Source organism: Symphodus melops (genome assembly GCF_947650265.1).
Source record: "Symphodus melops genome assembly, chromosome: 2".
Lineage (NCBI taxonomy): Eukaryota > Metazoa > Chordata > Actinopteri > Labriformes > Labridae > Symphodus > Symphodus melops.
Window position 1 is genome coordinate 2947198 of NC_136692.1, and position 25597 is coordinate 2972794.

A 25597-nucleotide genomic window follows, 5' to 3' on the forward strand; every position below is an offset into this window, starting at 1 on the left:
AACTGAGCCTCAGAGGAGTGGTAAAAAGCTGTAATTCGTCTCATACAGTAAAAAGCTAAAATAGTCAATATCAGCTGGTAGATACACTGACAGAAAAAAACACCATTTAGTTGTATAAAAGCTCTGATATAACCAGTGTTTGATATACTAGGTGAAGATGATATAAGTAATTCCTCAACAACTCCCAAAAACCATTATTAACAACATGAACAACTTTCTTGCTCAAATGGCTTTCCATAATGAAACATGAACTGCACTTCTCAGTGGTATTTTGTTTTGTCATTTTCACTAGTTTCAGTGGTGTCTTTGCATAAAAAAAAACTCTATCTGGTGTCACAGCTTTTCTGCAAAAGGTTCTGGGACCAAAAGCACACCGATCTATAAGCATTTCCTTCATAAACTCCTGACGTCTTTCTCAGTATCTCTCTCTCTCTCTCTCTCTCTCTCTCTCTCACCCTATGGCTTGCTGACTGTTTGAGCGCTCACATTCAAAGTGGGCAGGTGGGGCACATTAAAAGTTTTCCAAGTTGAACACGATTATCCAGAGACACTCAATGACACAGTGAGCTGTTCTCGGCTGACATAAGAATTAGAAACAGGAAGACTGAAACAAGGTCAGTGAGTCAATATTAATAGACATAATCACTTTGTCATTCCTCAGAGAGGACGGCACACACGTCTCTCTGAACCTCGCATCAGTCGGGCAGGATGTGATTTTTTTCCCACTCACTAACCTACATGCAACCACTGTGAATGTGAGGTACATTTTAAATCATTCATGTGACCTCTGTTTTATTCATCCTCTTTGGCATGGTGACTATTCTTACATACAGTTGGAGATGCCTGCAGCTGATGGGTGTCCTATGTAGGTTACAAGCCCATTACACAGTAAACACTGCATGGTTGCACATGCTTTCCCCTCGGGAATCAATTACACGGTATATGGTACCCTCTCTATGTTTTTCTCACTCCTGCTTAATCAGAATAAACACACATACAAACATGTTATCACTAGTGCCTAATGGGGATGAAAACGAACGTAAACTACAAACTTGTTCTGTTCAATTGGGATTTAATATTTAAATGAAAAGATACAGTTTGAAATGTCTGCTTCGTGTTTCTAATATTTCTAACAGTTATGATTCCAAAAGTCGACATTATTTTATAAATTCCTTTTTTAATATTTTTTTTTAAATATAAATACTATTTATAATGTGTTATATAAGCATGTATTTAAATACAAAGCCACCGCTAGATATTCTGTCTTTACATGTTGAAGCTGGCATGGGAGCGTTGGCACTATAGGTGGCATGCAGGGGCGTCCTGTAGCCGGGAGAATAAGGATGTTGACTGCAAATGTAGAACTAGCAACCTCTGGCCGAAGCTTCAATTGACATAAAAGAGAGTCCGAGAAATCTTCTGACCCTACGTGAAGCAGGTTGACCACTGTAGCTAAGATTTTCTTTAAAACGTTATCACATCCGTCAACAAATTATGTGTTAGCTTAAAGGCTCCCTGAGCCTATTTATCGTCTACTTTGATTGTCTTTGCTGTTCCATGCTTCTGCTCTGTTAGCCTTTGAATTGCCCCTCGGGATTAAATACTGGTTGTTTTTTTTAATTGACTCGAGTTGCACACACTTCCTCTAACACAAACAAGAAAGTCTCATTAAAGAGGAATGAACAGATGCTAAGATCTGTACAAGTTCAACAAAGAGCACGATAAGTGAGTGTCATCCCCTTTCCCCTCCGTCGACCTCACTGCTATAGAAAGTAATCACAGCTTGTGTTTTTTTTTTAAGGGTTGTCACTTTAAAAGCTTCTGTGTTCTCACAGTTCGGGGCATCTTTCACAGGAACATCCTTTACAAATTATTCATGTTTGTTTCTTTCGGGAGAACGACGAGGGGAAACAAAGTGCACAGTGTATCCACCATGATGCACAGCTGACGGGTGCTAATGTAAGTCGGTTACATAATCCCATTTCTAGAGATTCACAGCACTCCTGACCTTCAATAGGTCCCTCTGTGGAAGGGGAATAGAAGGAAGCCTCGTGGCAAAACTGCACATCCTCCCTTCTTAATCTATCATTTAGATATTTGACATTTCATGTGAAAATTCTTGTAATATCTCTTTAGTTTGAATATTTCATTCATAAAACATCAGATCTCATTTCTACAAATGCATAAGCAAGTGTAAAGCCATTTTGGTTGTATGAGTGGTTTTTGTTGTTATCGTGTTACTGCAGGCCTTGGTTGTAGGCTGGGGAAAGTGTGTGTGGGGATTTTAAAACAGGCAACAAAATAAACCACTGACTGTCGTCTGACACACATTTAGCTTTTTATTAACAGATTTCTGCAAAAGTGTGCCATCCCAACTCCATTCTTGCATCATAAGCAGCTTGGCAACAAAATACTAAAGACTTAACCTCAATATTTAGGTCTGAATCAGCTGGCTCATAGTCATGAGGTGGTAGCTGATGAGGCAAAGAGATGACTGCTTATTGGAGCTGACTCAAGCTTAACAACAAACTGTTTCTTAACATAGCTTAAGTGAAATAGAGAACAGTACTTTTTTGGTGTTTTTCTTAATTCATTTGACCTTTTTTTTAAGATATTAATGACGCTATTACCTATCCTATGATTATTATTACTATCATTATTATTATTATTATTATTATTATTATTATTGTTATTATTGTTAAAGGAAGAGGTAGATCTCAAGTTACATCTTTCAAGCTCCCAAAAAAAAGCATTTGTTGGTTATCTGGGGTTAATATTCCTGAGAACAAAGAACAGTAATTTATACAGCTTCACACTTTTACCAGTAAAAATACATAAATAGTTTCGTGCTCTGTCTTAACAACGCTTATGTTGTGAATAAGAAAAAAAACAATTTATGTTTCTGGTAAAATGGATTTTGGGTTATCGCTTTGTTTATTTGCATATATTTCTCTGCATGTAACATTTCATTAGTTCACATGTTTGAAATGAGAGGTGAATCCACCGTGCTCCAGTGCTTCTATTTCTGCAGATGCCTGTTTGGATGAGCACTCATGCACCGTGTTTATTTGTAATGCACCTGACCCCACACGCGCGCTTGACACAAATAGTCTCTTATATCGGTATCTGCGTCAGTCTGTCCTTGTCTTTACTCTCCTCTGTGTCAGTCACTTGCTCCGAATTCGTCCCTCTGTGATAAAGCACAGTCACCATTGTGTTCCCGCTGTCATCACTTCCCCTGGCTTGCAGGGCGCAGGAGACGCTCATCTTTGCGGTCAGCGGGCTCTCGTGTTTCAGCTGCCCAGCCTCGTTGCTTGCCATCACCGTCTCCACTGCTGCGCTCATCGCCGCGCAACAGCCGTGTCCGCGGCAACGCAACAGGCGCAGGAAGGCGTCTCTGAAGTCTGCGTTCAACGCGTAGATGATCGGGTTAAGGGACGAATTGCTCCAACCGATCCAAACAAAGACATCGAAGGTTTTTTCACTGACACAGTAAGGGCCTCTTTGCGCCCCCGGGCTCTCCGGTCCGGGACAGAATGGCAGCGCGCAGTTCAGGACAAAAAACGGCAACCAGCAGCAGACAAAAACACCCATGATGATGCTCAAAGTTTTGAGGACTTTCGTCTCTTTCCGGATGGACACTCTGAGCTCCCGGTGAGACTGACTAGAGCGCTGAGAATCTGAATGCAGACGGATGTGAGACTGATATGAGTTGGCATCGATTTCCATGCACATGTGAGGGAATTGTTCATGTATCTCCAAGCGGCGACTCTGCGCGCGCTCCGCCGCGCGCTCCAGGGAGGAAATCATCCGAATCTGCATCTGGGCTATCTGATAAATGCGCGTGTAGGTGACAATCATTATGGCCACGGGGATGTAGAAGCTGATGAGAGAGGAGGAGATGGCGTACGTACGGCTCAGACTTGAGTCGCAGCTCCCGTCAGGAGACTTACCGTGAAGCGCCACATCCTCTCCGGCCGCATCACCGAGCTCCGCCCGGTGCCAGTTGAGCTGCACGGGGACGAAGGATATGACCACGGAGACTGTCCAGGTCAGCCCGATCATTACAGAGGCCACCTTCTTGTTCATGTTCCTCTCATAGCGGAACGGACTAGAGATGGCCCAGTACCGGTCCACACTAATGACGCACAGGTTGAGGATGGAGGCCGTGGAGCACATGATGTCGCAGGCCAGCCAGGTCTTACAGAATTCTCCAAACGGCCAGAAACCAGCAACTTCAGCCACAGCTTTCCAAGGCATCACCAGCACGCCAACCAGGAGGTCCGACAGAGCCAGAGACACGATGAAGATGTTGGTTACTTTGGCGCGCAGGTGTCGGTAGCGATAAACAGCTGCGCAAACCGTGAAGTTGCCCAAAAGCGTCCAGATGATGAGCAGCGCCAAGAGGCAGCCCGTTAAAGCTCGGTCCGCCGGTAACTTCTCCGGTCTGCCGGCTCCGAGAAGTGCCAAGCCGGTCGTGTTAATCATTTCACTGTCCTGCACCCCGCCATATTCGAACTACATGGACAAGAAGGCAATCCGTTTTGAAAGAGGGAAAACAAGAGGCGAGGAGTCACTCATAGTGTGGAGCGTGCGTGCTGCTCCATTCACACTGATCTGAGCTGCAGCTCTGAGCGCACAGCAGATTTACAGACCACATGCACCACCAGCTGGTTCACTCACTGCTGCCACAGACGCACAGAGCCAGGGGACGTTTGCATAACAGAAGAGAAAACATGCCGGGTCACTTGTTTCAGTAGATGTTACTCTCAATAAGGTCTAAAGGCTGCCCAAACTGAACTGAAGAGTTGTGAAAACTAATTATTAATAAATTGATGGAGATCGTTGATCATTTAATTTCATGATAAATAGTTAAGATTATAATCCTCCTGTTTAGGGTTCATGTTGGTTTTAATATTAAAGCTAGGGCGAGTCATTATAAATCTAATTTTGCATCTGCTTTTAACACATTCAATTAAACAAATCCTGATCAAGAGTATGAATTCCATTTATAAGAGTGCCCTGGCTTTGACCGACAGCAGCACATTTAACAAGTTACAGACACAAAACACACAGAGAATACAAACACAGAGAGTTAGTTGTCTCTCTGAACAGACCAATGGATGGAAACGACGTCTTTTATCTGACAAGAATCCACAAACAGCAGTAAAAATGTGAATAAAATATTGAAGCAGATTATTAATAAATCATAACATAAGCCTCCACCCTGTGGTTCACTCTTAACTTGAAGGTCGGGGGGTTTGATCCCCAGATCCTGCAGCTACATGTCGGATGTTTACTTGTTCACTTAACCCCAAGTTGCTCCCGTTCTGTAACATGTGTACACGGATGGGATTTGTTACTTCTCATGGACACTTCACACAGCAGCCTCCGCCATCAGTGTGTGAATGTGTAGGTGTGACCTGCGGTGTAAAAGTGCTTTGAGTTGTCAGGAGACTAGAAAAGAACTAAACAAGCTCATTTACTATTTATCATAATCTACAGGTAGAGTAAAATAATGGAAGAAAGCTGGGGTAAAAACCAACTCACACATGTTTCTCTCAGGGAGAATGTGCTGCTGACGCCAACGAAAGAGTAAAACGCTCAGCACTTACATACTGTCCAAGCTGCCCACCTTCACAATGATACAAAAAAGAAAAACAGATTTTACAGAGGGCTTTAAAACAACAATAAACAATGAAGCTGATGTGGAAGGACACAATCCTGAAGGTTGTGCAGGATCTGCCATACACACATTTAAAACAGCAGGTTTTTGTACAAGGGGTTGAATTTTTTTATAACACATCTGCATTGATTTGATGAACAATATTTGTTATCCATCGTTAGGCAGTGTAGCTGACCTGATTGACAGGTGGGTGCAGTGTAACAGTTTGTCAGGAGTCTTAACCCGCCTCAGCTCCAGCTCTCAGCCTGTCGTTAGGTTGACTAAAAGTTTGGGTGAGACAGCATTTCCAGCATGGCGACCGCCATCGACGGGATACCAAAGACCCCCACAGGTGACATCACTCCGGTTATATTACAGTCTGTGCTTTACAGCTACTACGAGCTCGGTTTAAGATCTCAGTAGAAAATGTCATCTCTGTCGTAAATTTGAAATTATGTACGACCAAGGCTACATGTGAGCTCACACAGAGCTGGTGGATCTCAGTGCTGATGTTTAGAGATTTGTCCATAAAGAGGAAGTGTACCTTGATGTATTTAAAGGTTATTACTGTTAAATACATCCAGGTACATTTCTCTCAACACGTCCAATCATGAGCTACGCATGCATGCTGATATGTATCGCCACTAAACAAAAGAAAAGGATTTTTGTAACCTTCATTTCCCGTCCTCATGCTCAATTAAGTGAAGCTTGTTTTGCATGGTTGTTATAGCTGCTTAGAAACATCTGTGCAGACATGACTGTTGATGGTATCAATCGCCTCATGAAATATTTATAATGAAAGCAAAAAAAAAAAAGTTTTCCTCATATATCTAACAATGAAGTTACATTCATTTTTGATTTACAGTATAAGCTTATCAGGCGCCACAATACGCTCTAAATGTAATACCCTACAAGTCTCTTCCTCACACACACGCATAAATAAACACACTCACACGGGACAACATCCTGTGGATAAAATTTTTTTTCAGGAACAGGACCAGATGGACATGGCTTAAGTTGGACTGTCGGTGAGGGAACACTGACACGACACCTGAGCAACATTTGATCTTTATTAAAGGCATCAGGGTTTTATTAGAATCCAGATTTAGATGATGAAGACAGAGACACGCAGTTCGAAGCCCAGGGTGGGGGGGAGGCGGGAGGGGGAGGAGGGGACAGTAATCAGATTATCTGTGTCGTTTTTGAGAGTTTGTGCTATTTTCGTGCATTTGCTGATTTAGGACACACTGGAATTACATCCATTTGTGGGAGTGAAAATGCTTTCACAGGAGTTTTAATGTAATATTTTCCCCCTCTAACTCAGCGTTAATTGCTTAATCCAATAAATCTATAAAATCACATAATTTTAGTTCTATATTCCCGAGTCATTGACAGTTAGAAGTCGAGAGGACTAACACATATCTGCATCAAGAAACACTACATACACTACTATGAGATGCTGTTTGTAAAAGTGCACCCACGTAAAATACAATAATTCTCCACATTTTGCTGAATCATGCTTTAAACCTATTGTGACCTATTTTTGTATGTTGTTTTAACACTTTTAAAGGAATATTTGCAAACTTTGTCATGTTTGTTTTTGTCATGCAACATGTGTTATAGATTATGTCAACGTTAAATCTACATTAAAGGTCACATATTATCCTTTAAATAAGTCTCAGTGGTCGGCCAAAACATGTCCGGGATGTTTGTCGTTGTAAATCCACTCTGATCCTGTATTTGATCATGTCTATAAACCCCTCTATTTCCGCCCTGCTCAGAACAGGCTGTTTCTGTGTCTGTAGCTTTAAATATGTAAATGAGCTGTGTCTGACCACGCCCCCTCTCTGGACAGACTTGAGTAGCTTGGTATTTCTCGCTCCATGTCCTATTGTTTACGGTGACTCAGAGGGCAGAACAAACACCTAGCTGTGGGAGTGTCACCCACCTGGGGGAGGGGCTACTGCCCTTTGTGATGTCATGAAGATGAACATCACAAATGAAATTCTCCATACGGCCTGTTTGAGCACACATTTTCTGAAAAGGGGAGCAGGCAGCCCTGTGATTGATTGGCAAACAGTCCATGGTCTACCTTGCTTCTTGCCCAATGCCAGCTGGGATGTGTTCCAGCCCTCCACACGACCCTGAACAAGCAAAGCGGTAAAGATGATGAATGGATGGATCGTGGTGGGACAAACCCCGATAAAAGTTCCCTGAAGCCATTCATGTCCCTAACTGATTCCTTGTTTTCTTCATTCATTCACTGTAACTGTGTTCTCTGTGATTGTAGCTTTACTGCCCTCTAGTGGTTCTTTGAGGAATTGAAGTGTGTTGAGAAATTAAATGAGGCTAATTAACCTCTTGTTGCCGTACTGCTGAACTGTGCGTGACGATGAGATCCATGATTAAAATAACTGTAGTGACTTCAGTATTCATAACAGTATTCATAACTGCTTCTAAGTTAATTGGCACCTCTCAGCCAACAAGATTACAGCGGACCCTCTGCACCCCCTTTGGCCTTCCCTTCAGGGTACAGAATGCCCGGGATGAGGACTAAAAGAAGCTATGTTGCTATTAATGATGTTTTGTTATAATGGTTTTGTTTTATGCACTTGTATTGTGTTTTTAGCTCTTATTGTAATGCTGTGTTTAATCGAAGCTTCTTGTCTCTCCAAGGCTGCCAAATAAATAGTGCCAGAAAAAGGTGAAGTTTAAGTTTATATTTCCATCTAATTGATGAATAATACTGGTCAGAAGATCTGTTGTTCAATCTGTGTAGTATATGCAGAACCAGGGATTTTATCGAAACACCTCTGAAGGCAGATTTTAGGTGAAAACGGGTTAAAAAGTGATGTGAAAGAAAACGTTGTCATGTCATCCATCTAGAACGGTTAAGAAAGGAGTACATCTAAGAAACAGAAGATTTCGAAATTTCGTTGTACTTGTACCTGTACCTGTTACAATGACAATAAAGATTCATTCATGCATTCATTCATTTATTAAGAAGACAGAAGTTAGCCACTAAATTAACATTTATAAAACAACATCTGTTATGAATTGGAGCTTTACAAATACTTTATTTATTCATTAACTGATTGAATGTTGTTTAATCTTTTCCCATGACGATTAGTGAAAGGCTGGCGAAGGATTTACCCTCGTGTTGATCACTTGTGAGGTTGTTCCATGAGTGTTAAAGGGAATATTATTTTGTAAAATCCACTAGTACAGTGTTTTTGAACATGTATTTGAGTGTCTACCAACCCACACCATGTGAAATAAACCCATCCAGTCATTTGTTTGTGTTCTGCATAAGTCTGAGAAAAACGCTCAGTTTCAAATGTGCTCTCCTTGTGATGTCACAAGTTGGAAAAAAATAATAATAATAATTCGCTCCACTTGGTATCTCTACTGATGGACCTAAGCCAACAGCGCATTTTTAAATCTCAATAGCGAAGGAGTGCTGTCTATCAGGTAAACTCAGGGGGCGGGGTCATTGCATTTAAAGAGACACACACACCAAAACGGAGCGTTTAGAGAGAGCTGGTTTCTACAGGGTCACAAACCTCCTCTGCTGCTTGATTCATGTTAGATTTGGACCAAAGCTCAGAAACACATGTTTCATTCAGAGCACAGGGGGGGGGGGACGGTTTGAAAAGGTGGAAAATGAGGATAATATGTCCTCTTTAAAGGTTTTATTTGTGGTGCTCTGCGTGTAACTGACTCTGGAAAAACAGCAGCATCTGGTCACCTGAAAATAACATATGTAATGTAATGCCTATAGGTGGATGTCTGGCTGTTAGCTCATCAATAATGCAGAGTCCATGCATGTTCGAGGCCTAGATTGCCTTACCGCTCCACTGCTCCGTTACACATGCAAGCACACCTGACTTTAACTAACCGAGAGGCTTTAATGAAGTTCTGCGTTTGTGATTAATGGATGATCTGAGCGCAATGACCTTGTCCTCATTATGTCAAAACAGAAAACAACAAAGTACCTATAAACCACAAATACATACATACATACACACACAGACACAGACACGCAACACAATGCTGACGTAACAAATTCAAGTTCTTCACAGTAAAAACAGTTCTGATTTCTCTGGCGTTGCTTAAAAGTAAAAATGAGGAAACTTGAGCAACACTGAGGTCCAGGAAGGAAGTATGGTTATGGTGATCATGAAGATCAGGAGGGGGTCTGTCAGGAAGCCTTGGCGATGATAAGGATGCTCATGAGGAAGACCATGATGAAGAAGATCCACATGAAAAACCTATCCATCACCTTGGCGACCTTCTTCCACTCTGCGGCCTTGGCACATGTCGCTCTCTGCTCGCGGAAGTAGTTGGCTATGAACTGGATGTTCTTCACCACCTGAGGAGAAGACAGGTGAACTTAGAGCTCCAGTGAGGGTGGACCTGTGTGTGTCCGTGTGTGTGTGTCTGAGTGTCTGCGTGTGTGTGAGTGTGTTTCTGTGTGTGTGTCTGTGTTTGTGTGTGTGTGTGTGTGTCTGAGTGTGTGTCTGTGTTTGTGTGTGTGTGTGTGTGTCTGAGTGTCTACGTGTGTGTGAGTGTATGTCTGTGTGTGTGTCTGAGTGTCTACGTGTGTGTGTATCTGTGTGTGCCTGTGTGTCTGTGTGTGTGTGTGTGTGCCTGTGTGTGTGTGTGTGTGTGGGTCTGAGCGTCTACGTGTGTGTGTGTCTGTGTGTGTCTGTGTGTGTCTGTGTGTGTGTCCGTGTGTGTGTGTGTGTGTGTGTGTCTGAGTGTCTACTTGTGTGTGAGTGTGTCTCTGTGTGTGTGTGTGTGTGTGTGGACGAATATTCAATATTAAAAGAGGCATTAAAAAGTCTGAACCAGAACCCTCGTAAGGATTTGACAGATAATGAGTCTGTCAGTGAGATAAGAAAGGATAAACTGTGTGTGTTTCATAATGCACCTCTTTATGTTCCACACATGGGCAGCAGCAGGGGCATGCTGGGACTTGAAGTTTCTCCGTGGAGTAGAGAAGCTGCTCTTTCAGCCCTCCGTTCAGGTGCTGGAGGTTTCGAGGATGAGGAGGGGCCTGGTAGTCCAGTTCGTCCCTTCTGATGTGATGCGTGCGCTCTCCCCCCCCCTCCCCCCGCTCCAGTCTGGAGGCGTGGTTGTTGTGGTTGTTGTAGTGGTGACGGCCTCGGCTGGCGTTGGCGTTCGCCTGGTTCCCCTTGTGACGCTTGTTGTGATGACTCACTCCATTGCCGTTGCTGTACCTGTAAGGCTCACTGTCATAACGGTAGTCACGGAAACGGTCGTCGTCCTCATCGCCCAAGGGTTCCTCGGGGTACAGCGGGGTCTTCTCACACTCGGGCGTGGTGCAGTTCTCCCCCACCTCGTACACAAAGAATATTTTGGACATGTAGTCTATGATGAGCACCTTGGCCCAGTGAGGGACCGGCTTGGCTTCAGCGCCGCAGAAATGAATGTTCATGATGAAGATGGTGAGCGAGGTGGAGGCCGTGATCATCGTCATGGTGGCGATGTAGTACTTCCCTGAAGGAGGGGACAAAGAAAAGGAGACATGAGTTGTGTATTGACCTCCTCTCTCCGGTGGATGATGTCACTCATGTTTAAATATTCTTGATTAAAGTGAACACCAATAACGAGTCAAACCGATATAGGGCATGCTCTCTGCAGGCGGCATGCTCTCAGCCACCAACAGCTGGAACACAGTGAGCGCCAGCAGCACCGTCACCCCGAGGGAAACCTTCTCCCCCGAGTCTGCCGGCAGGTAGAAGCCCAGCGGAGCCAGGAAGGAGATGAGGAAGCAGGGCAGCAGCAGGTTAAAGATGTAGAAGGAGGAGCGACGCTTCAGGTGCAGCGTGTAGGTGATCTCGGTGTACGGGTCGGAGCAGCAGCCGTACATCATCACGTTCCTCACTGCAGGCATGCCGTGACACTCCCACTCCACGTTCTCCACAAAGTCAGACAGGTCTCCGCTGTCCATGCCCAAACTGATGTCTACCTGTGGAGAGGACACACAACATCATACAGCTTCAACGCTGTATCAAACTAACAGCCAGACCTATTAATGAACACCTACAGTAACCAACACTAAAAGATAAGCCTGTCGTGATGCTGTGATATTATGTTATGATGTTGTATTTTTTCTTAATTGTGTAGTTAAGTGTTATATGTATTATATTGTACATGCATTGTGTGCTTTCTCTCTCTCTCTCTCTCTCTCTCTCTCTCTCTCTCTCTCTTTTGTCTTTTTCTTTTCTTTTCTTCCTTATAAATTGTAATTTTTATGTCCTTTTCCCATCATGGCGACGGGACTACAGATGAAAACTAGCCTTCTGGCTAATTCTGGCTTCTTTTTTTTTTAACCATGTGTAATCATGTGTTTTATGAAATTGCACTAAATAAACTAATACTAATACTAAAACACTTTTCTGTGTTTGAAGTCCAGTATTTGTGTTTGGGCTACAAATGAGAACGGACATCAGTCCTCCAAGCGGGCTGCACTCGGTGAGAGCGGGAAGATGCGTGACACTGAACACACCTGGTTGCCGTTGTAGGTCCAGGAGCCGAAGGTGAGTTTGCAGTGCTGCCAGTCGAAGGGGAAGTAGGAAACATCCACCACACACGTGCTCTTTGTGATGGCTGGAGAGTCCCAGACGATCTCTCCGTTATAGCGCAGCTTCACATTCGTGCTGGGTGCACCTCCAGACTCCTCATCTGCTCTACACACATACACACACACACACACAGGGGATGACATACGTGTGTGTGTGTGTGTGTGTGTGTGTGTGTGTGTGTGTGCTTAATTTCCCCACACAGCAGTCCCTGTTATTTACACTCTGCCTTGTTACTGACTTGTTGTAGAGGACGATGTCCGGCTTCCACACCAGGTCGCTGGGGATGTTGATCATCTCCAGATCATCATAGTCCTCCTTGTCCCACTTCAGGTAGGCATCGTGCCAGACCTGCCTGATCCACAGGTATGTGGTCAACACCTGGTTCCTCTCATCCTACACACACACACACACACACACACACACACACAAAAAGCTTTATTTTTGATTATGCACTGTTATTCAGCGCTGTTGTGTGTGAAGGGACAGGAGACTGACAGCAGCATTGTTAGTTTGTAAAATGAGAGAGACACATTTGTTCTGCAGCTCTTAATCAAGAGGAGAACAATGGAGAGCTCTCTGTTCACGGGACAGAGTCCTTCATCGTCTCTGTGAGTTATCATCACTGGTTCGAGCTCTCCAGACTTGAAGTCAGTGTTGTGTGTTTCCTGTCGGCGCCTCAAAGATCTTTTGCACTCACTGACATTGCTTTACTTTTTTCTTGATCCTTTCTTGAGTTGTTTCTCTCTGATGTCACTTTGAATAAAAGCGTTGGCTAAGTGAACTGTATGGACACACAGACACCTGGGTCAATCTTAGCTACAAACTGTAAAGACAACAAATGCTGGGTCGGATCGTTTTAAATCGATATGTGTGTCGTGTTTTCTACGCACCATGTCTTTGATTTGGGACAGAGTGATCTGCAGGGACACATTGAGAGCTTTGTCTGTGTCGTCCACAGGTCTCAGAGCGTTGGAGTAGTCCTCCATCAGGTCATTCAGAAGTTTGCGGGCATATTGGCCCTGAGCACCATGGGAAACTGAGATCAAAGAATCAAATGGAGAGACGTCAGGGAGACAACAGTGTCAGAGTTTTTAAAAAAATCTTTTCATTAATCTGATCCTTTTTTAAAACCACACATTTTAAAACAATACAAACTCCTTTATTGTTGTGACAATATAGCAATATCAGAAAAGTACAACAGCTGCACAAAAATCGTAGGTAGTATTGGAGAGAGGTGACATTGGTCCGAGAGATTCATTCATGTCTTTGACTAAGAGAGCAGAGACGTTGTTACGGTTTTAATTGCAGAAATATATTTCACAGTCAGAGAGAGTTTGTTGCCATTTTTGGTGATTAAAAAGAAGAAAAATACAATATTTGATGCCCCAGACTTCTATTTCTGTTGCTGTGGTGTCAAAAGTGTTTGACTTTTACTTCTACAGCACCGAAGTTTAAAACTCTGGTATCATGACAACACTAAAGCAAAGACCCGAAAAATCAAGTCTCATGCGACAAAAACAAAAGTTGTGTATGTAAAACTGACCTTGCAGCAAAAGGCTGATCCAAACCATCAGCGCTGCCTTCCTCATTTTCCGCCAGTCACGAGCCGACAGATGAATTATTCAGCAAACCTTAAACAGCCAGGTTCCATATCCAGAGCAGCATGACTTTATTCTGCTCTCCGCTCTCCTCCCGGCCAAGACGACAGAAAACTCACAAAATCGTACATCCTGTCAGCCGCTCTCTGGATGCTTCGATAAGTGTTAGTCGCAGTTCTCCTCTGTTACTTAGTGGGTGTGTGTGGGTGTGTGTGTGTGTGTGTGTGTGTGATCGCCACTCTGGAACAGGACCTGGGGATATCGCTCACACACACATACACAGCATCACAAAGGTACACTGTAGTATCACATAGCACACAGGTCCTTGGAGAAAGGTGATGCCCGCAGCCCTATCCACTTTTGTACATGACCACAACACACACACGCGCGCGCACACACACACACACGCACACTGATCCTTACTGCATTACACAGCTAATGACATGTGTCAGTCACACACAAACGGAGACACTTCCTTACCTGTGCTCAGGCCATTCAACATGAACACACACACGTGTCATGACACATGCCATACATGCAGCATGGCAGTGAACTTTACACAGATCCAGGATCAGATTTCACCTTGTCAATGGGAATGTTAATGCTGCACACTGATCAGTGATCAGAGTACATTTGATCTTTGTCTATCGGTCAGAGGTGATCAGTAACAGGACACTGAACTCTGTCATATTCTCCATCAATCGTGACAGGCTTAAAGGCAGGATTGGTCATTTTCTACAGATCCTTTTTTTTTTTTTTTTTAAGAGTTTGGTTGAAATCATCTTCAGGTCCTGACAGAAATGAATAACTCATGAGCTCTGAAAAAGGACCAAGCCTGCCTTTAAAGGTTTAATGTGTGCTGGTGGACCCAGACAAGAGTACAGAAAAATACTCAAAAGTTTTGGTTGCTTTAAAAAAAAAAGTTTACAGAGAACCATTTGACATTAGACCAGCTGGCTCATAATTAGGACAGCATTAGTTTGATGCTTTTTCACGTTTTCATCATATACTGTTCAAAAAAATGGAAGAAAAAGGTAAATAGGTCGGGGCAACGGTTGCGCAGTGTTGCTCCTTTAATAACTGGGCAAAACTTTTTTTGCTTCCTTACGTGAATTCTTCAATGAAACAATATGCAAATACAAAACTGTGTTCCTTTTACTACATGAAAAACATGAAAACTCTGTCAGTTCACAAAATAATCGAACACAGTATCCAGGAATCTTGTGATGTGATGTTCCATCTTGGCCTCTAGTATCATGTTTAAGGCACTGAGCCCATCTGTGGGCGGGATGTTGTCGGGGCAGAATTCTGTACAAACACAAACAAGTCACAAAAACAGTTGTGCATGATGTTAGTGAAGAACAGGAAAGTGGATCTGATAGACGATCGTTACCTTCTCTTGAGTCGGTCATTAAAGGGGATGGCATCTTAAAACACTCTACTTGTGTCTTAAACATTTGTGCAGCAGCAGGCGAGACAGAGTTGCTCTTGCCTGGAAACGAAGATGTCAGAAAATATTATTAGAAACATTTGAATTGTATAAACATTATTACGGTAAATTAAACTTTAATTAAAGCTCCTGTGAGTATAACTTTCCGTTGACTATGTTGGCGCCCCCTGTGGACAAAATCTTTTTTGCAGCTCTTGTCCTGCACATGAAAACAAGTAGTGTTCTTTGTTAAAAAAAAACAAAAAACACTCCGTCAGGATACCCCACCCAAGTCTGACACGCATTGTCAACTCCATGTTGGAGGAATGACAAGCAATTTGTACTCACTGAAAAGAAAAAGACTTCTGAAAGTGTCTTTTCCAGAGACGATTTCTTCGTACACGGACAGACAGTCAGAGCATTCAGTCGGCAGGTAGACTTCTCTCAGGTAGAACGGTTTCTCTGTTGTGAAGCAGACAAACACAGGAACATGTGAGAGAGTTTGAATGCTGTCAACAGAATGTCACACGGCATACTTTGTCCACCAAAATCCACACACACACACACACACACACTTAAAAACACACACACACACGTACATTTCATTAAATATTAAGAGTGTGATATTGTTTCTGGTTTGGTCTAATATTTTAAGAGGAAAAAAGTCGTTCTTTTTTTTTTTACAACCCTTCTTTGTGCAATACCACGTTATTATTAAGTCAATAAAGCATTCTGCTGCAAATATATTTCAAAAGATTTCATAAAGTACCAACTTCTCTCTAATAAAGTTGTATTTTTTGTCCAATTTAATAGTTGGATTCCCATTGGATTATTTGTAAACGACAAATACAACAAGGCTGAATCCACTTTTCGCTCCGACACATTTTTACTTACCAATTATCATTGTGCTGTTTTCAAAAGTCACGTTGAATATGAAGTTCGAACAATCATCAAATCTGTGAAGATAAAAGTGAAAGCTGTATAGTACAGAAACTTCCAGACTGGTGCAGGGAGGACGGAGAGGATTTTAAACCTGATTGAGTTTCTCTGTCATCAGATTTATTAAAGGGGACATATTATCCACCTTTTCAAACAGCCTCCTGTGCGCTAAATGAAACATCTGTGCTGTGTTTTGGTCCATATATAACATGAATCATGCAGCAGAGGAGGTTTGTGACCCTGTAGAAACCAGCTCTCTCAGAACGCTCCGTTTGATGTGTGTATCTCTTTAAATGCAGTAAGCCCCTCCCCCTCACCCCGTCCCTCTCCTCCGCAGCATGCAACAACAAGATCAGCTTTGAGCTTCCATGGCAACTTGTCAGCATGCCCCCTGGGAAAAACATGGCTGCCGCAGTCAACACAGGAAGGAAGTCTTTTTTTTCACCAGAATCCCACTGTGACATCACAAGGAGAGCACATTTAAAACGGAGCATTTTTCTCTGTGTTGTGACTTATGCAGACAACAAGCAAAGGACTGGCTGGATTTATTTTACATTTTGGGGTCATGTAAAACACACTCAGGTTACTAAGGTTTCGTGTCCATTGATATTTACAGTTTGTGCTTAAAAGTCGCGATTTAAAGAATCAACCACAGAAAATGTGCTGCATTGAAATCTAAAGCTGTTAGGTGTCTGTTGAAACAGCCCAAAGAGCTGATTGTAGGTCCCACTTCTGACGAGGCAAGTAGTCAATCATAGTTCAGGATTTTGGGATAAACCCTGGCACGGGCCCACCTTGCAAATGATTGGCTGACCCAGATGTAATCGCCCCTGGACAAAGTCTCCGATAGGCAAACAATCAACACGGGAGGTCGCCGCTTTGTTTTAATTAATGAACATGTAGCCTCGTGTGATAGTGTGTGTGTGTGATTTACATTTTCTGAGTCTGGAGAAGAGTGAGGACGTTGCTCTGGGAGGTTGCAGTGATGTCTAGCCAGAGGCTGGTGATCAGGTGAGCCAGGGAGCGACTTCCTGGGATGTTAGAGCTCCCTCCGATGTACAGCCACTTCCCTAACATCTGGAACACACACAGACACACAACGATATTAAAAAAAAAAGGTAGGGATTATTCCTGTGTTTTGCCACCCATGTATGCGACTGGTGTCCGTAGAGTTGTAAAAATATGGATGATGCCTCCGAGTGTCCGACATAAAGATGGTGCATTTCTTCACAAAAAACTTAACGGAAACTACTGTTTCAAAATGCAAAAAGCAAACATGAACTTACTTCCTCACTGCTGATAGTTATGGGTTTAACCAGACTGTCACAGCTGGGCTGAGGAGCAGCGCTTCCCAATGAGAGAAGACTCAGGAACACAACAGCAGTGCACGTCTTCATCCTGTAGATGGCTCTGATCTTCTCTTTCTACAGATTCTTCTTTCAGCGCTTCTTCTATGCACAAACCTCTCGGTTTGCCTTCAACTCTTTGAATTTGTTCTGCCTTCCCCTCTCTTTAAATCCACGCTCTGTTCTGCCCCCCTCTCAGAGAGGTGTGTCCTCTGCTCTGTCAGCTGATGTAAGTAAAGCAAACAATGCATTAAGGGCAGACTTTGAACTGTTGGAGGACCGATCACATACAACAGAGAGGCTCTAATGTATATTCAGCAAATGCATAAAGTCCTCCTGTTAATCTCTCTTTTCACCCTACCTGATCTGTCACTGACACTTCAACAGCATCATCAAAGTTCAACAGATTCAATTGGACTCACTGGTGAGAGCCTTGGGCTTCTCCAAATGGCTGCCTGGTGGAAATCCTCCTTCAAAAGCTCGGAGAACTCCAGGCGGTAAGCCCATTTGCTTTAGGTGTGATCAGGAAGGGCATATAGCCCGCTACTGCCCTAACTCTGCCCGCTCCAAGCAGACGCAACCACAAGAGGAGGTGATCCGGCCAGAACCCCCCAGCCAACAGAGCCACATGGTAGATGGGGGAGCCTCGGCTCCCGACCCAGGTAAAATATCCAAACTGGTGGGTAAATGCCATGAGGTTAATATAAAGGTCGGTGGGGTTGAAGCTCAATTTTTACTGGACAGTGGGTCTAATGTTAAAACTATTACAGAGAGTTTTTTTCATGCCAACCTCGCAGCACTTTCAAAGGGTTCCTTACGAGATTGTGGGTGGCTGGGGCTTAAGGCAGCAAATGGGCTGGCAATCCCTTATCTAGGCTACCTGGAACTAGATGTTACGATCATGGGTATACGTTTGCAAGATCAGGGCATTCTCGTGGTTAAAGACTCAGTGGATCCTCACATGAGGAGAAACAAAATGATCACCCCCGGGGTGTTGGGGATGAATGTACTTAACAGTCGTTTTTTTTAATTGTTTGAACTGTATGGCCCCAACCTCTTTGAGTCCCCTCCAGTGCAAGCGGCTACTCCCGGATGGAGACGGGCTCTCAGATATTGTCAGATGATTGAAACGTTGGCTAATTCGACGGATGCCCACAAAGTCAGACTACAGGGTAAGACCCCATTTCATGTACCAGCTGGTAGCCTGACCCTTGTGCCTGTTACATGTCTGTCAGTCCCTCCTCAGGAGCAGGTTGAATTTTTAGTAGAACCCCTAGGGTTTGAGGAGGGTGTCCTCCCTGATGGGCTGTTGGTCTCTCCTTCCTTGGTGGTAGCAGAGAAAGGGGTAGCATACATTCCTGTCACAAATGTCGACCACACTGATGTTTGGTTAACCCCCCGCAGGGTCATAGCTACTGTTCAAATGGTCACTGTCTTAACAAAAAATGACCCCCACATAGATCTTTGTGTAGATGCTGGCTCTCATGAGTGTACAGCCTAAGTGTCTTCCCAGACGGCCGATGTTAGTGAGGAACTAAACCTGCATGATGTTCCCTTAGAGGGGTTGACGACACAGGAGCAGTCCCAATCTAAAGCTCTCTTAGCGAAGTACAGCTCCTGTTTTGCTAAAAGTGAGGCCGATGTAGGATGCACTGACCTGATTCCGCATGAGATTCTTCTTTTGGATGAGACTCCGGTGCGCCAGCCATATCGCCGTATTCCCCCTTCCCAGTACGAATTGGTAAGGGCCCATATCAAACAGCTGTTGGATAGTCAGATAATCAGGGAGAGTAGTAGCCCGTACTCGTCTCCCATTGTACTGGTTTTAAAGAAGGACGGGGGTATTAGGATGTGTGTCGATTACCGGCTACTAAACGCAAAGACAAGGAAGGATGCTTATCCACTGCCAAGAATTGAAGAGTCCTTGGATGCCCTCTCCGGGGCACAATGGTTTTCTACTATTGATCTGGCTAGTGGGTATAGTCAAGTGAAAATGGCTGAAAAAGATAAACCTAAGACTGCATTCTGCACCCCTTTTGGATTGTTTGAATTCAACCGTATGCCTTTTGGATTATGTAATGCTCCGAGTACCTTTCAGCGTCTAATGGAACGCATGTTTGGAGACTGTCGTCATCAATCCGTCCTGTTGTATCTGGATGATGTTATTGTGTTCTCCTCCTCAGTAGAGCAACACGTGGACCGACTGGAGGAAGTATTCTCCAGACTACAGCAACAGGGGTTGAAGATTAAACTGTCGAAGTGTCAGTTCTTTCAGAAGCAAGTAAAATATCTTGGCCATGTAGTCTCCTCTGAGGGTGTGGCCACTGGCCCGGATAAAGTAGCGGTGGTAAGAGACTGGAAGATCCCTACCAATCTTTAATAACTGGGCAACACTTTTTTTTACAGGGAATTTCATTTATACTCAACAAAAATATAAACGCAACACTTTTGTTTTTGCTCCCATTTGTCATGAGATGGACTCAAAGATCTAAAATTCATTCCAGATACACAATATTACCATTTCTCTCAAACATTGTTCACAAATCTGTCTAAATGTGTGATAGTGAGCACTTTTGCTTTGCTGAGATAATCCATCCCACCTCACAGGTGTGCCACATCAAGATGCTCATCAGACACCATGATTAGTGCACAGGTGTACCTTATACTGCCCACAATAAAAGGCCACTCTGAAATGTGCAGTTTTGTCTCACAGCAAAATGCCACAGATGGCGCAAGCATTGAGGGAGCGTGCAATTGGCATGCTGACAGCAGGAATGTCAACCAGATCTGTTGCTCGGGCATTGAATGTTCATTTCTCCACCATAAGCCGTCTCCAAAGGCGTTTCAGAGAATATGGCAGTACATCCAACCGGCCTCACAACCGCAGACCACGTGTAACCACACCAGCCCAGGACCTCCACATCCAGCAGGTTCACCTCCAAGATCGTCTGAGACCAGCTACTCAGACAGCTGCTGAAACAATTGGTTTGCATAACCAAAGAATTTCTGCACAAACTGTCAGAAACCGTCTCAGGGAAGCTCAACTGCATGCTCGTCGTCCTCATCGGGGTCTTAACCTGACTCCAGATCGTCGCCGTAACAGACTTGAGTGGGCAAATGCTCACATTCGATGGCGTCTGGCACGTTGGAGAGGTGTTCTCTTCACGGATGAATCTCGGTTTACATTGTTCAGGGCAGATGGCAGACAGCGTGTGTGGCGTCGTGTGGGTGAGCGCTTTGCTGATGTCAATGTTGTGGATCGAGTGGCCCATGGTGGTGGTGGGGTTATGGTATGGGCAGGCATCTGTTATGGACGAAGAACACAGGTGCATTTTATTGATGGCATTTTGAATGCACAGAGATACCGTGATGAGATCCTGAGGCCCATTGTTGTGCCATACATCCATGAACATCACCTCATGTTTCAGCAAGATAATGCACGGCCCCATGTTGCAAGGATCTGTACACAATTCTTGGAAGCTGAAAATGTCCCAGTTCTTGCATGGCCAGCATACTCACCGGACATGTCACCCATTGAGCATGTTTGGGATGTGCTTGACCGGCGTATACGACAGCGCGTACCAGTTCCCACTAATATCCAGCAACTTCGCACAGCCATTGAAGAGGAGTGGACCAACATTCCACAGGCCACAATTGACAATCTGATAAACTCTATGCGAAGAAGATGTGTTGCACTGCATGAGGCAAATGGTGGTCACACCAGATACTGACTGGTTCTGAGTCCCCAGACCCTCAATAAAGCAAAAACTGCACATTTCAGGGTGGCCTTTTATTGTGGACAGTCTAAGGTACACCTATGCACTAATCATGGTGTCTGATGAGCATCTTGATGTGGCACACCTGTGAGGTGGGATGGATTATCTCAGCAAAGCAAAAGTGCTCACTATCACACATTTAGACAGATTTGTGAACAATGTTTGAGAGAAATGGTAATATTGTGTATCTGGAATGAATTTTAGATCTTTGAGTCCATCTCATGACAAATGGGAGCAAAAACAAAAGTGTTGCGTTTATATTTTTGTTGAGTGTATTTCTGGTAATTTTCTTTGCTTCCTTACGTGAATTCTTCAATGAAATAATATGCAAATACAAAACTGTGTTCCTTTTTTTCTATATGAAAAACATGAAAACTCTGTCAGTTCACAAAATAATCGAACACAGTATCCAGGAATCTTGCGACGTGATGTCCCATCTTGGCCTCTAGTATCATGTTTAAGGCACTGAGCCCCTCTGTGGGCGGGATGTTGTCGGGGCAGATTTCTGTACAAACACAAACAAGTCACAAAAACAGTTGTGCATGATGCTAGTGAAGAACAGGAAAGTGGATCTGATAGACGATCGTTACCTTCACTTGAGTCGGTCATTAAAGGGGATGGCATCTTAAAACACTCGACTTGTGTCTTAAACATTTGTGCAGCAGCAGGCGAGACAGAGTTGCTCTTGCCTGGAAACGAAGATGTCAGAAAATATTATTAGAAACATTTAAATTTGTATCAAGATTATTACAGTAAATTAAACTTTAATTAAAGCTCCTGTGAGTATAACTTTCCGTTGACTATGTTGGCGCCCCCTGTGGACAAAATCTTTTTTTCAGCTCTTGTCCTGAAAAAAACCCCCCAAAAACAAACAGTTTCTTTCAACAGTTAAATGTATTACTCTAAATATAAGAAACACTGTGACTGTGTGTCTCTGGAACACACGTCTTTCCACAGACAATTTTTCACCCAGAGTGAGCTGAAGTGAGAACGCCGCAGGATGTCAAGAGAATTTACCTCGAGTCTGTGGGAGGGGATGATGACGTGTGTATCCTGTGACCGGTGCACGATGCATAAACAATATGCAAGAGACAGCTACGACGTTCGTGCACGTATTCAAACCGCTGCGATACATTTTCCGTTCTTCTCGACTCTTTTCTCCGTTCTAAAGCGTCGTGCAGCGGACTCTGTTGCTAAATCCGTCACATTATTTTTCCGTCACCCTAACCCCTTCAGTCTGACACACATTGTCAACTCCATGTTGGAGGAATGACAAGCAATTTGTACTCACTGAAAAGAAAAAGACTTCTGAAAGTGTCTTTTCCAGAGACGATTTCTTCGTACACGGACAGACAGTCAGAGCATTCAGTCGGCAGGTAGACTTCTCTCAGGTAGAACGGTTTCTCTGTGGTGAAGCAGACAAACACAGGAACATGTGAGAGAGTTTGAATGCTGTTAACAGAATGTCACACTGCAGACTTTGTCCACCAAAATCCACACACACACACACACACACACTTAAAAAGACACACACACGCACATACATTTCATTAAATATTGAGAGTGTGATATTGTTTCTGGTTTGGTCTAATATTTTAAGAGGAAAAAAGTCGTTCTTTTTTTTTTACAACCCTTCTTTGTGCCATACCACGTTATTAAGTCAATAAAGCATTCTGCTGCAAATATATTTCAAAAGATTTCATAAAGTACCAACTTCCCTCCAATAAAGTTGTATTTTTTTTGTCCAATTTAATAGTTGGATTCCCATTGGATTATTTGTAACCAACAAATACCACAAGGCTAAATCCACTTTTCGCTCCGACACATTTTTACTTACCAATTATCATTGTGCTGTTTTCAAAAGTCACGTTGAATATGAGGCTCGAACAATCATCAAATCTGTGAAGATAAAAGTGAAAGCTGTGTAGTACAGAAACTTCCAGACTGGTGCAGGAAGGACGGAGAGGATTTTAAACCTGCTTGAGTTTCTCTGTCATCAGATTTATTAAAGGGGACATATTATCCACCTTTTCAAACAGCCTCCTGTGCGCTAAATGAAACATCTGTGCTGTGTTTTGGTCCATATATAACATGAATCAAGCAGCAGAGGAGGTTTGTGACCCTGTAGAAACCAGCTCTCTCAGAACGCTCCGTTTGATGTGTGTATCTCTTTAAATGTAGTAAGCCCCTCCCCCTCACCCTGTCCCTCTCCTCCGTAGCATGCAACAACAAGATCAGCTTTGAGCTTCCACCACAACTTGTCAGCATGCCCTCTGGGAAAAACATGGCTGCCGCAGTCAACACAGGAGGGAAGTCTTTTTTTTTTCACCAGAATCCCACTGTGACATCACAAGGAGAGCACATTTAAAACGGAGCATTTTTCTCTGTGTTGTGACTTATGCAGACAACAAGCAAAGGACTGGCTGGATTTATTTTACATTTTGGGGTCATGTAAAACACACTCAGGTTACTAAGGTTTCGTGTCCATTGATATTTACAGTTTGTGCTTAAAAGTCGCGATTTAAAGAATCAACCACAGAAAATGTGCTGCATTGAAATCTAAAGCTGTTAGGTGTCTGTTGAAACAGCCCAAAGAGCTGATTGTAGGTCCCACTTCTGACGAGGCAAGTAGTCAATCATAGTTCAGGATTTTGGGATAAACCCTGGCACGGGCCCACCTTGCAAATGATTGGCTGACCCAGATGTAATCGCCCCTGGACAAAGTCTCCGATAGGCAAACAATCAACACGGGAGGTCACCGCTTTGTTATAATTAATGAACATGTAGCCTCGTGTGATAGTGTGTGTGTGTGATTTACATTTTCTGAGTCTGGAGAAGAGTGAGGACGTTGCTCTGGGAGGTTGCAGTGATGTCTAGCCAGAGGCTGGTGATCAGGTGAGCCAGGGAGCGACTTCCTGGGATGTTAGAGCTCCCTCCGATGTACAGCCACTTCCCTAACATCTGGAACACACACAGACACACAACGATATTAAAAAAAAAAGGTAGGGATTATTCCTGTGTTTTGCCACCCATGTATGCGACTGGTGTCCGTAGAGTTGTAAAAATATGGATGATGCCTCCGAGTGTCCGATATAAAGATGGTGCATTTCTTCACAAAAAACTTAACGGAAACTACTGTTTCAAAATGCAAAAAGCAAACATGAACTTACTTCCTCACTGCTGATAGTTATGGGTTTAACCAGACTGTCACAGCTGGGCTGAGGAGCAGCGCTTCCCAATGAGAGAAGACTCAGGAACACAACAGCAGTGCACGTCTTCATCCTGTAGATGGCTCTGATCTTCTCTTTCTACAGATTCTTCCTTCAGCGCTTCTTCTATGCACAAACCTCTCGGTTTGCCTTCAACTCTTTGAATTTGTTCTGCCTTCCCCTCTCTTTAAATCCACGCTCTGTTCTGCCCCCCTCTCAGAGAGGTGTGTCCTCTGCTCTGTCAGCTGATGTAAGTAAAGCAAACAATGCATTAAGGGCAGACTTTGAACTGTTGGAGGACCGATCACATACAACAGAGAGGCTCTAATGTATATTCAGCAAATGCATAAAGTCCTCCTGTTAATCTCTCTTTTCACCCTACCTGATCTGTCACTGACACTTCAACAGCATCATCAAAGTTCAACAGATTCAATTGGACTCACTGGTGAGAGCCTTGGGCTTCTCCAAATGGCTGCCTGGTGGAAATCCTCCTTCAAAAGCTCGGAGAACTCCAGGCGGTAAGCCCATTTGCTTTAGGTGTGATCTGGAAGGGCATATAGCCCGCTACTGCCCTAACTCTGCCCGCTCCAAGCAGACGCAACCACAAGAGGAGGTGATCCGGCCAGAACCCCCCAGCCAACAGAGCCACATGGTAGATGGGGGAGCCTCGGCTCCCGACCCAGGTAAAATATCCAAACTGGTGGGTAAATGCCATGAGGTTAATATAAAGGTCGGTGGGGTTGAAGCTCAATTTTTACTGGACAGTGGGTCTAATGTTAAAACTATTACAGAGAGTTTTTTTCATGCCAACCTCGCAGCACTTTCAAAGGGTTCCTTACGAGATTGTGGGTGGCTGGGGCTTAAGGCAGCAAATGGGCTGGCAATCCCTTATCTAGGCTACCTGGAACTAGATGTTACGATCATGGGTATACGTTTGCAAGATCAGGGCATTCTCGTGGTTAAAGACTCAGTGGATCCTCACATGAGGAGAAACAAAATGATCACCCCCGGGGTGTTGGGGATG

The 25597-nt window shown here is 43.7% G+C and overlaps 4 protein-coding genes across 4 annotated transcripts; all 4 read right to left on the reverse strand.

Annotated features, from left to right (window-relative positions):
* Positions 1-2706: 2706 nt before the first annotated feature.
* Positions 2707-4817, reverse strand: LOC306819650 (D(1) dopamine receptor-like). The gene has a single exon (XM_079337063.1). The coding sequence runs from the start codon at positions 4486-4488 to the stop codon at positions 3115-3117; it is 1374 nt and encodes a 457-aa protein (XP_079193189.1). The 5' UTR covers positions 4489-4817; the 3' UTR covers positions 2707-3114.
* Positions 4818-9477: 4660 nt separating this feature from the next.
* chrna9a (cholinergic receptor, nicotinic, alpha 9a) lies at positions 9478-14450 on the reverse strand. The gene is made up of 7 exons (XM_079335392.1): positions 13820-14450; positions 13167-13312; positions 12515-12669; positions 12201-12381; positions 11309-11660; positions 10599-11188; positions 9478-10037 (listed from the first exon to the last, which is right to left on the reverse strand). Exons 1-7 carry the CDS (start codon positions 13863-13865, stop codon positions 9867-9869), a joined length of 1641 nt encoding a protein of 546 aa, XP_079191518.1. The 5' UTR covers positions 13866-14450; the 3' UTR covers positions 9478-9866.
* Positions 14451-14968: 518 nt separating this feature from the next.
* Positions 14969-17712, reverse strand: LOC306818030 (uncharacterized protein). The gene is made up of 6 exons (XM_079335376.1): positions 17529-17712; positions 17177-17319; positions 16198-16259; positions 15652-15765; positions 15268-15366; positions 14969-15182 (listed from the first exon to the last, which is right to left on the reverse strand). Exons 1-6 carry the CDS (start codon positions 17637-17639, stop codon positions 15058-15060), a joined length of 654 nt encoding a protein of 217 aa, XP_079191502.1. The 5' UTR covers positions 17640-17712; the 3' UTR covers positions 14969-15057.
* Positions 17713-21643: 3931 nt separating this feature from the next.
* On the reverse strand, positions 21644-24747 carry LOC306820390 (uncharacterized protein). Its single transcript, XM_079338213.1, has 6 exons — positions 24535-24747; positions 24183-24325; positions 23202-23263; positions 22656-22769; positions 21955-22053; positions 21644-21869 (listed from the first exon to the last, which is right to left on the reverse strand). Exons 1-6 carry the CDS (start codon positions 24643-24645, stop codon positions 21745-21747), a joined length of 654 nt encoding a protein of 217 aa, XP_079194339.1. The 5' UTR covers positions 24646-24747; the 3' UTR covers positions 21644-21744.
* Between the last annotated feature and the right edge of the window lie 850 nt (positions 24748-25597).

Bases quoted from the DNA above. Each gene is read 5' to 3' on its own strand.
- LOC306819650 (XM_079337063.1), bottom strand. From the start codon at position 4,488: ATGATTAACACGACCGGCTTGGCACTTCTCGGAGCCGGCAGACCGGAG.
- chrna9a (XM_079335392.1), bottom strand. From the start codon at position 13,865: ATGAGGAAGGCAGCGCTGATGGTTTGGATCAGCCTTTTGCTGCAAG. The intron at 12,670-13,166 runs GTGCGTAGAAAA...GTGTGTGTGTAG, and splicing joins TGTCCCAAATCAAAGACATG to GATGAGAGGAACCAGGTGTT. The intron at 12,382-12,514 runs GTCAGTAACAAG...GTATGTGTGTAG, and splicing joins GACATCGTCCTCTACAACAA to AGCAGATGAGGAGTCTGGAG.
- LOC306818030 (XM_079335376.1), bottom strand. From the start codon at position 17,639: ATGAAGACGTGCACTGCTGTTGTGTTCCTGAGTCTTCTCTCATTGGGA. The intron at 17,320-17,528 runs GTAAGTTCATGT...TGTGTGTTCCAG, and splicing joins TAACTATCAGCAGTGAGGAA to ATGTTAGGGAAGTGGCTGTA. The intron at 15,367-15,651 runs GTGAGTACAAAT...CTTCGTTTCCAG, and splicing joins CAGAAGTCTTTTTCTTTTCA to GCAAGAGCAACTCTGTCTCG.
- LOC306820390 (XM_079338213.1), bottom strand. From the start codon at position 24,645: ATGAAGACGTGCACTGCTGTTGTGTTCCTGAGTCTTCTCTCATTGGGA. The intron at 22,770-23,201 runs GTAAGTAAAAAT...GCTTCACCACAG, and splicing joins AAACAGCACAATGATAATTG to AGAAACCGTTCTACCTGAGA. The intron at 21,870-21,954 runs GTAACGATCGTC...GTGTTTGTACAG, and splicing joins AATGACCGACTCAAGTGAAG to AAATCTGCCCCGACAACATC.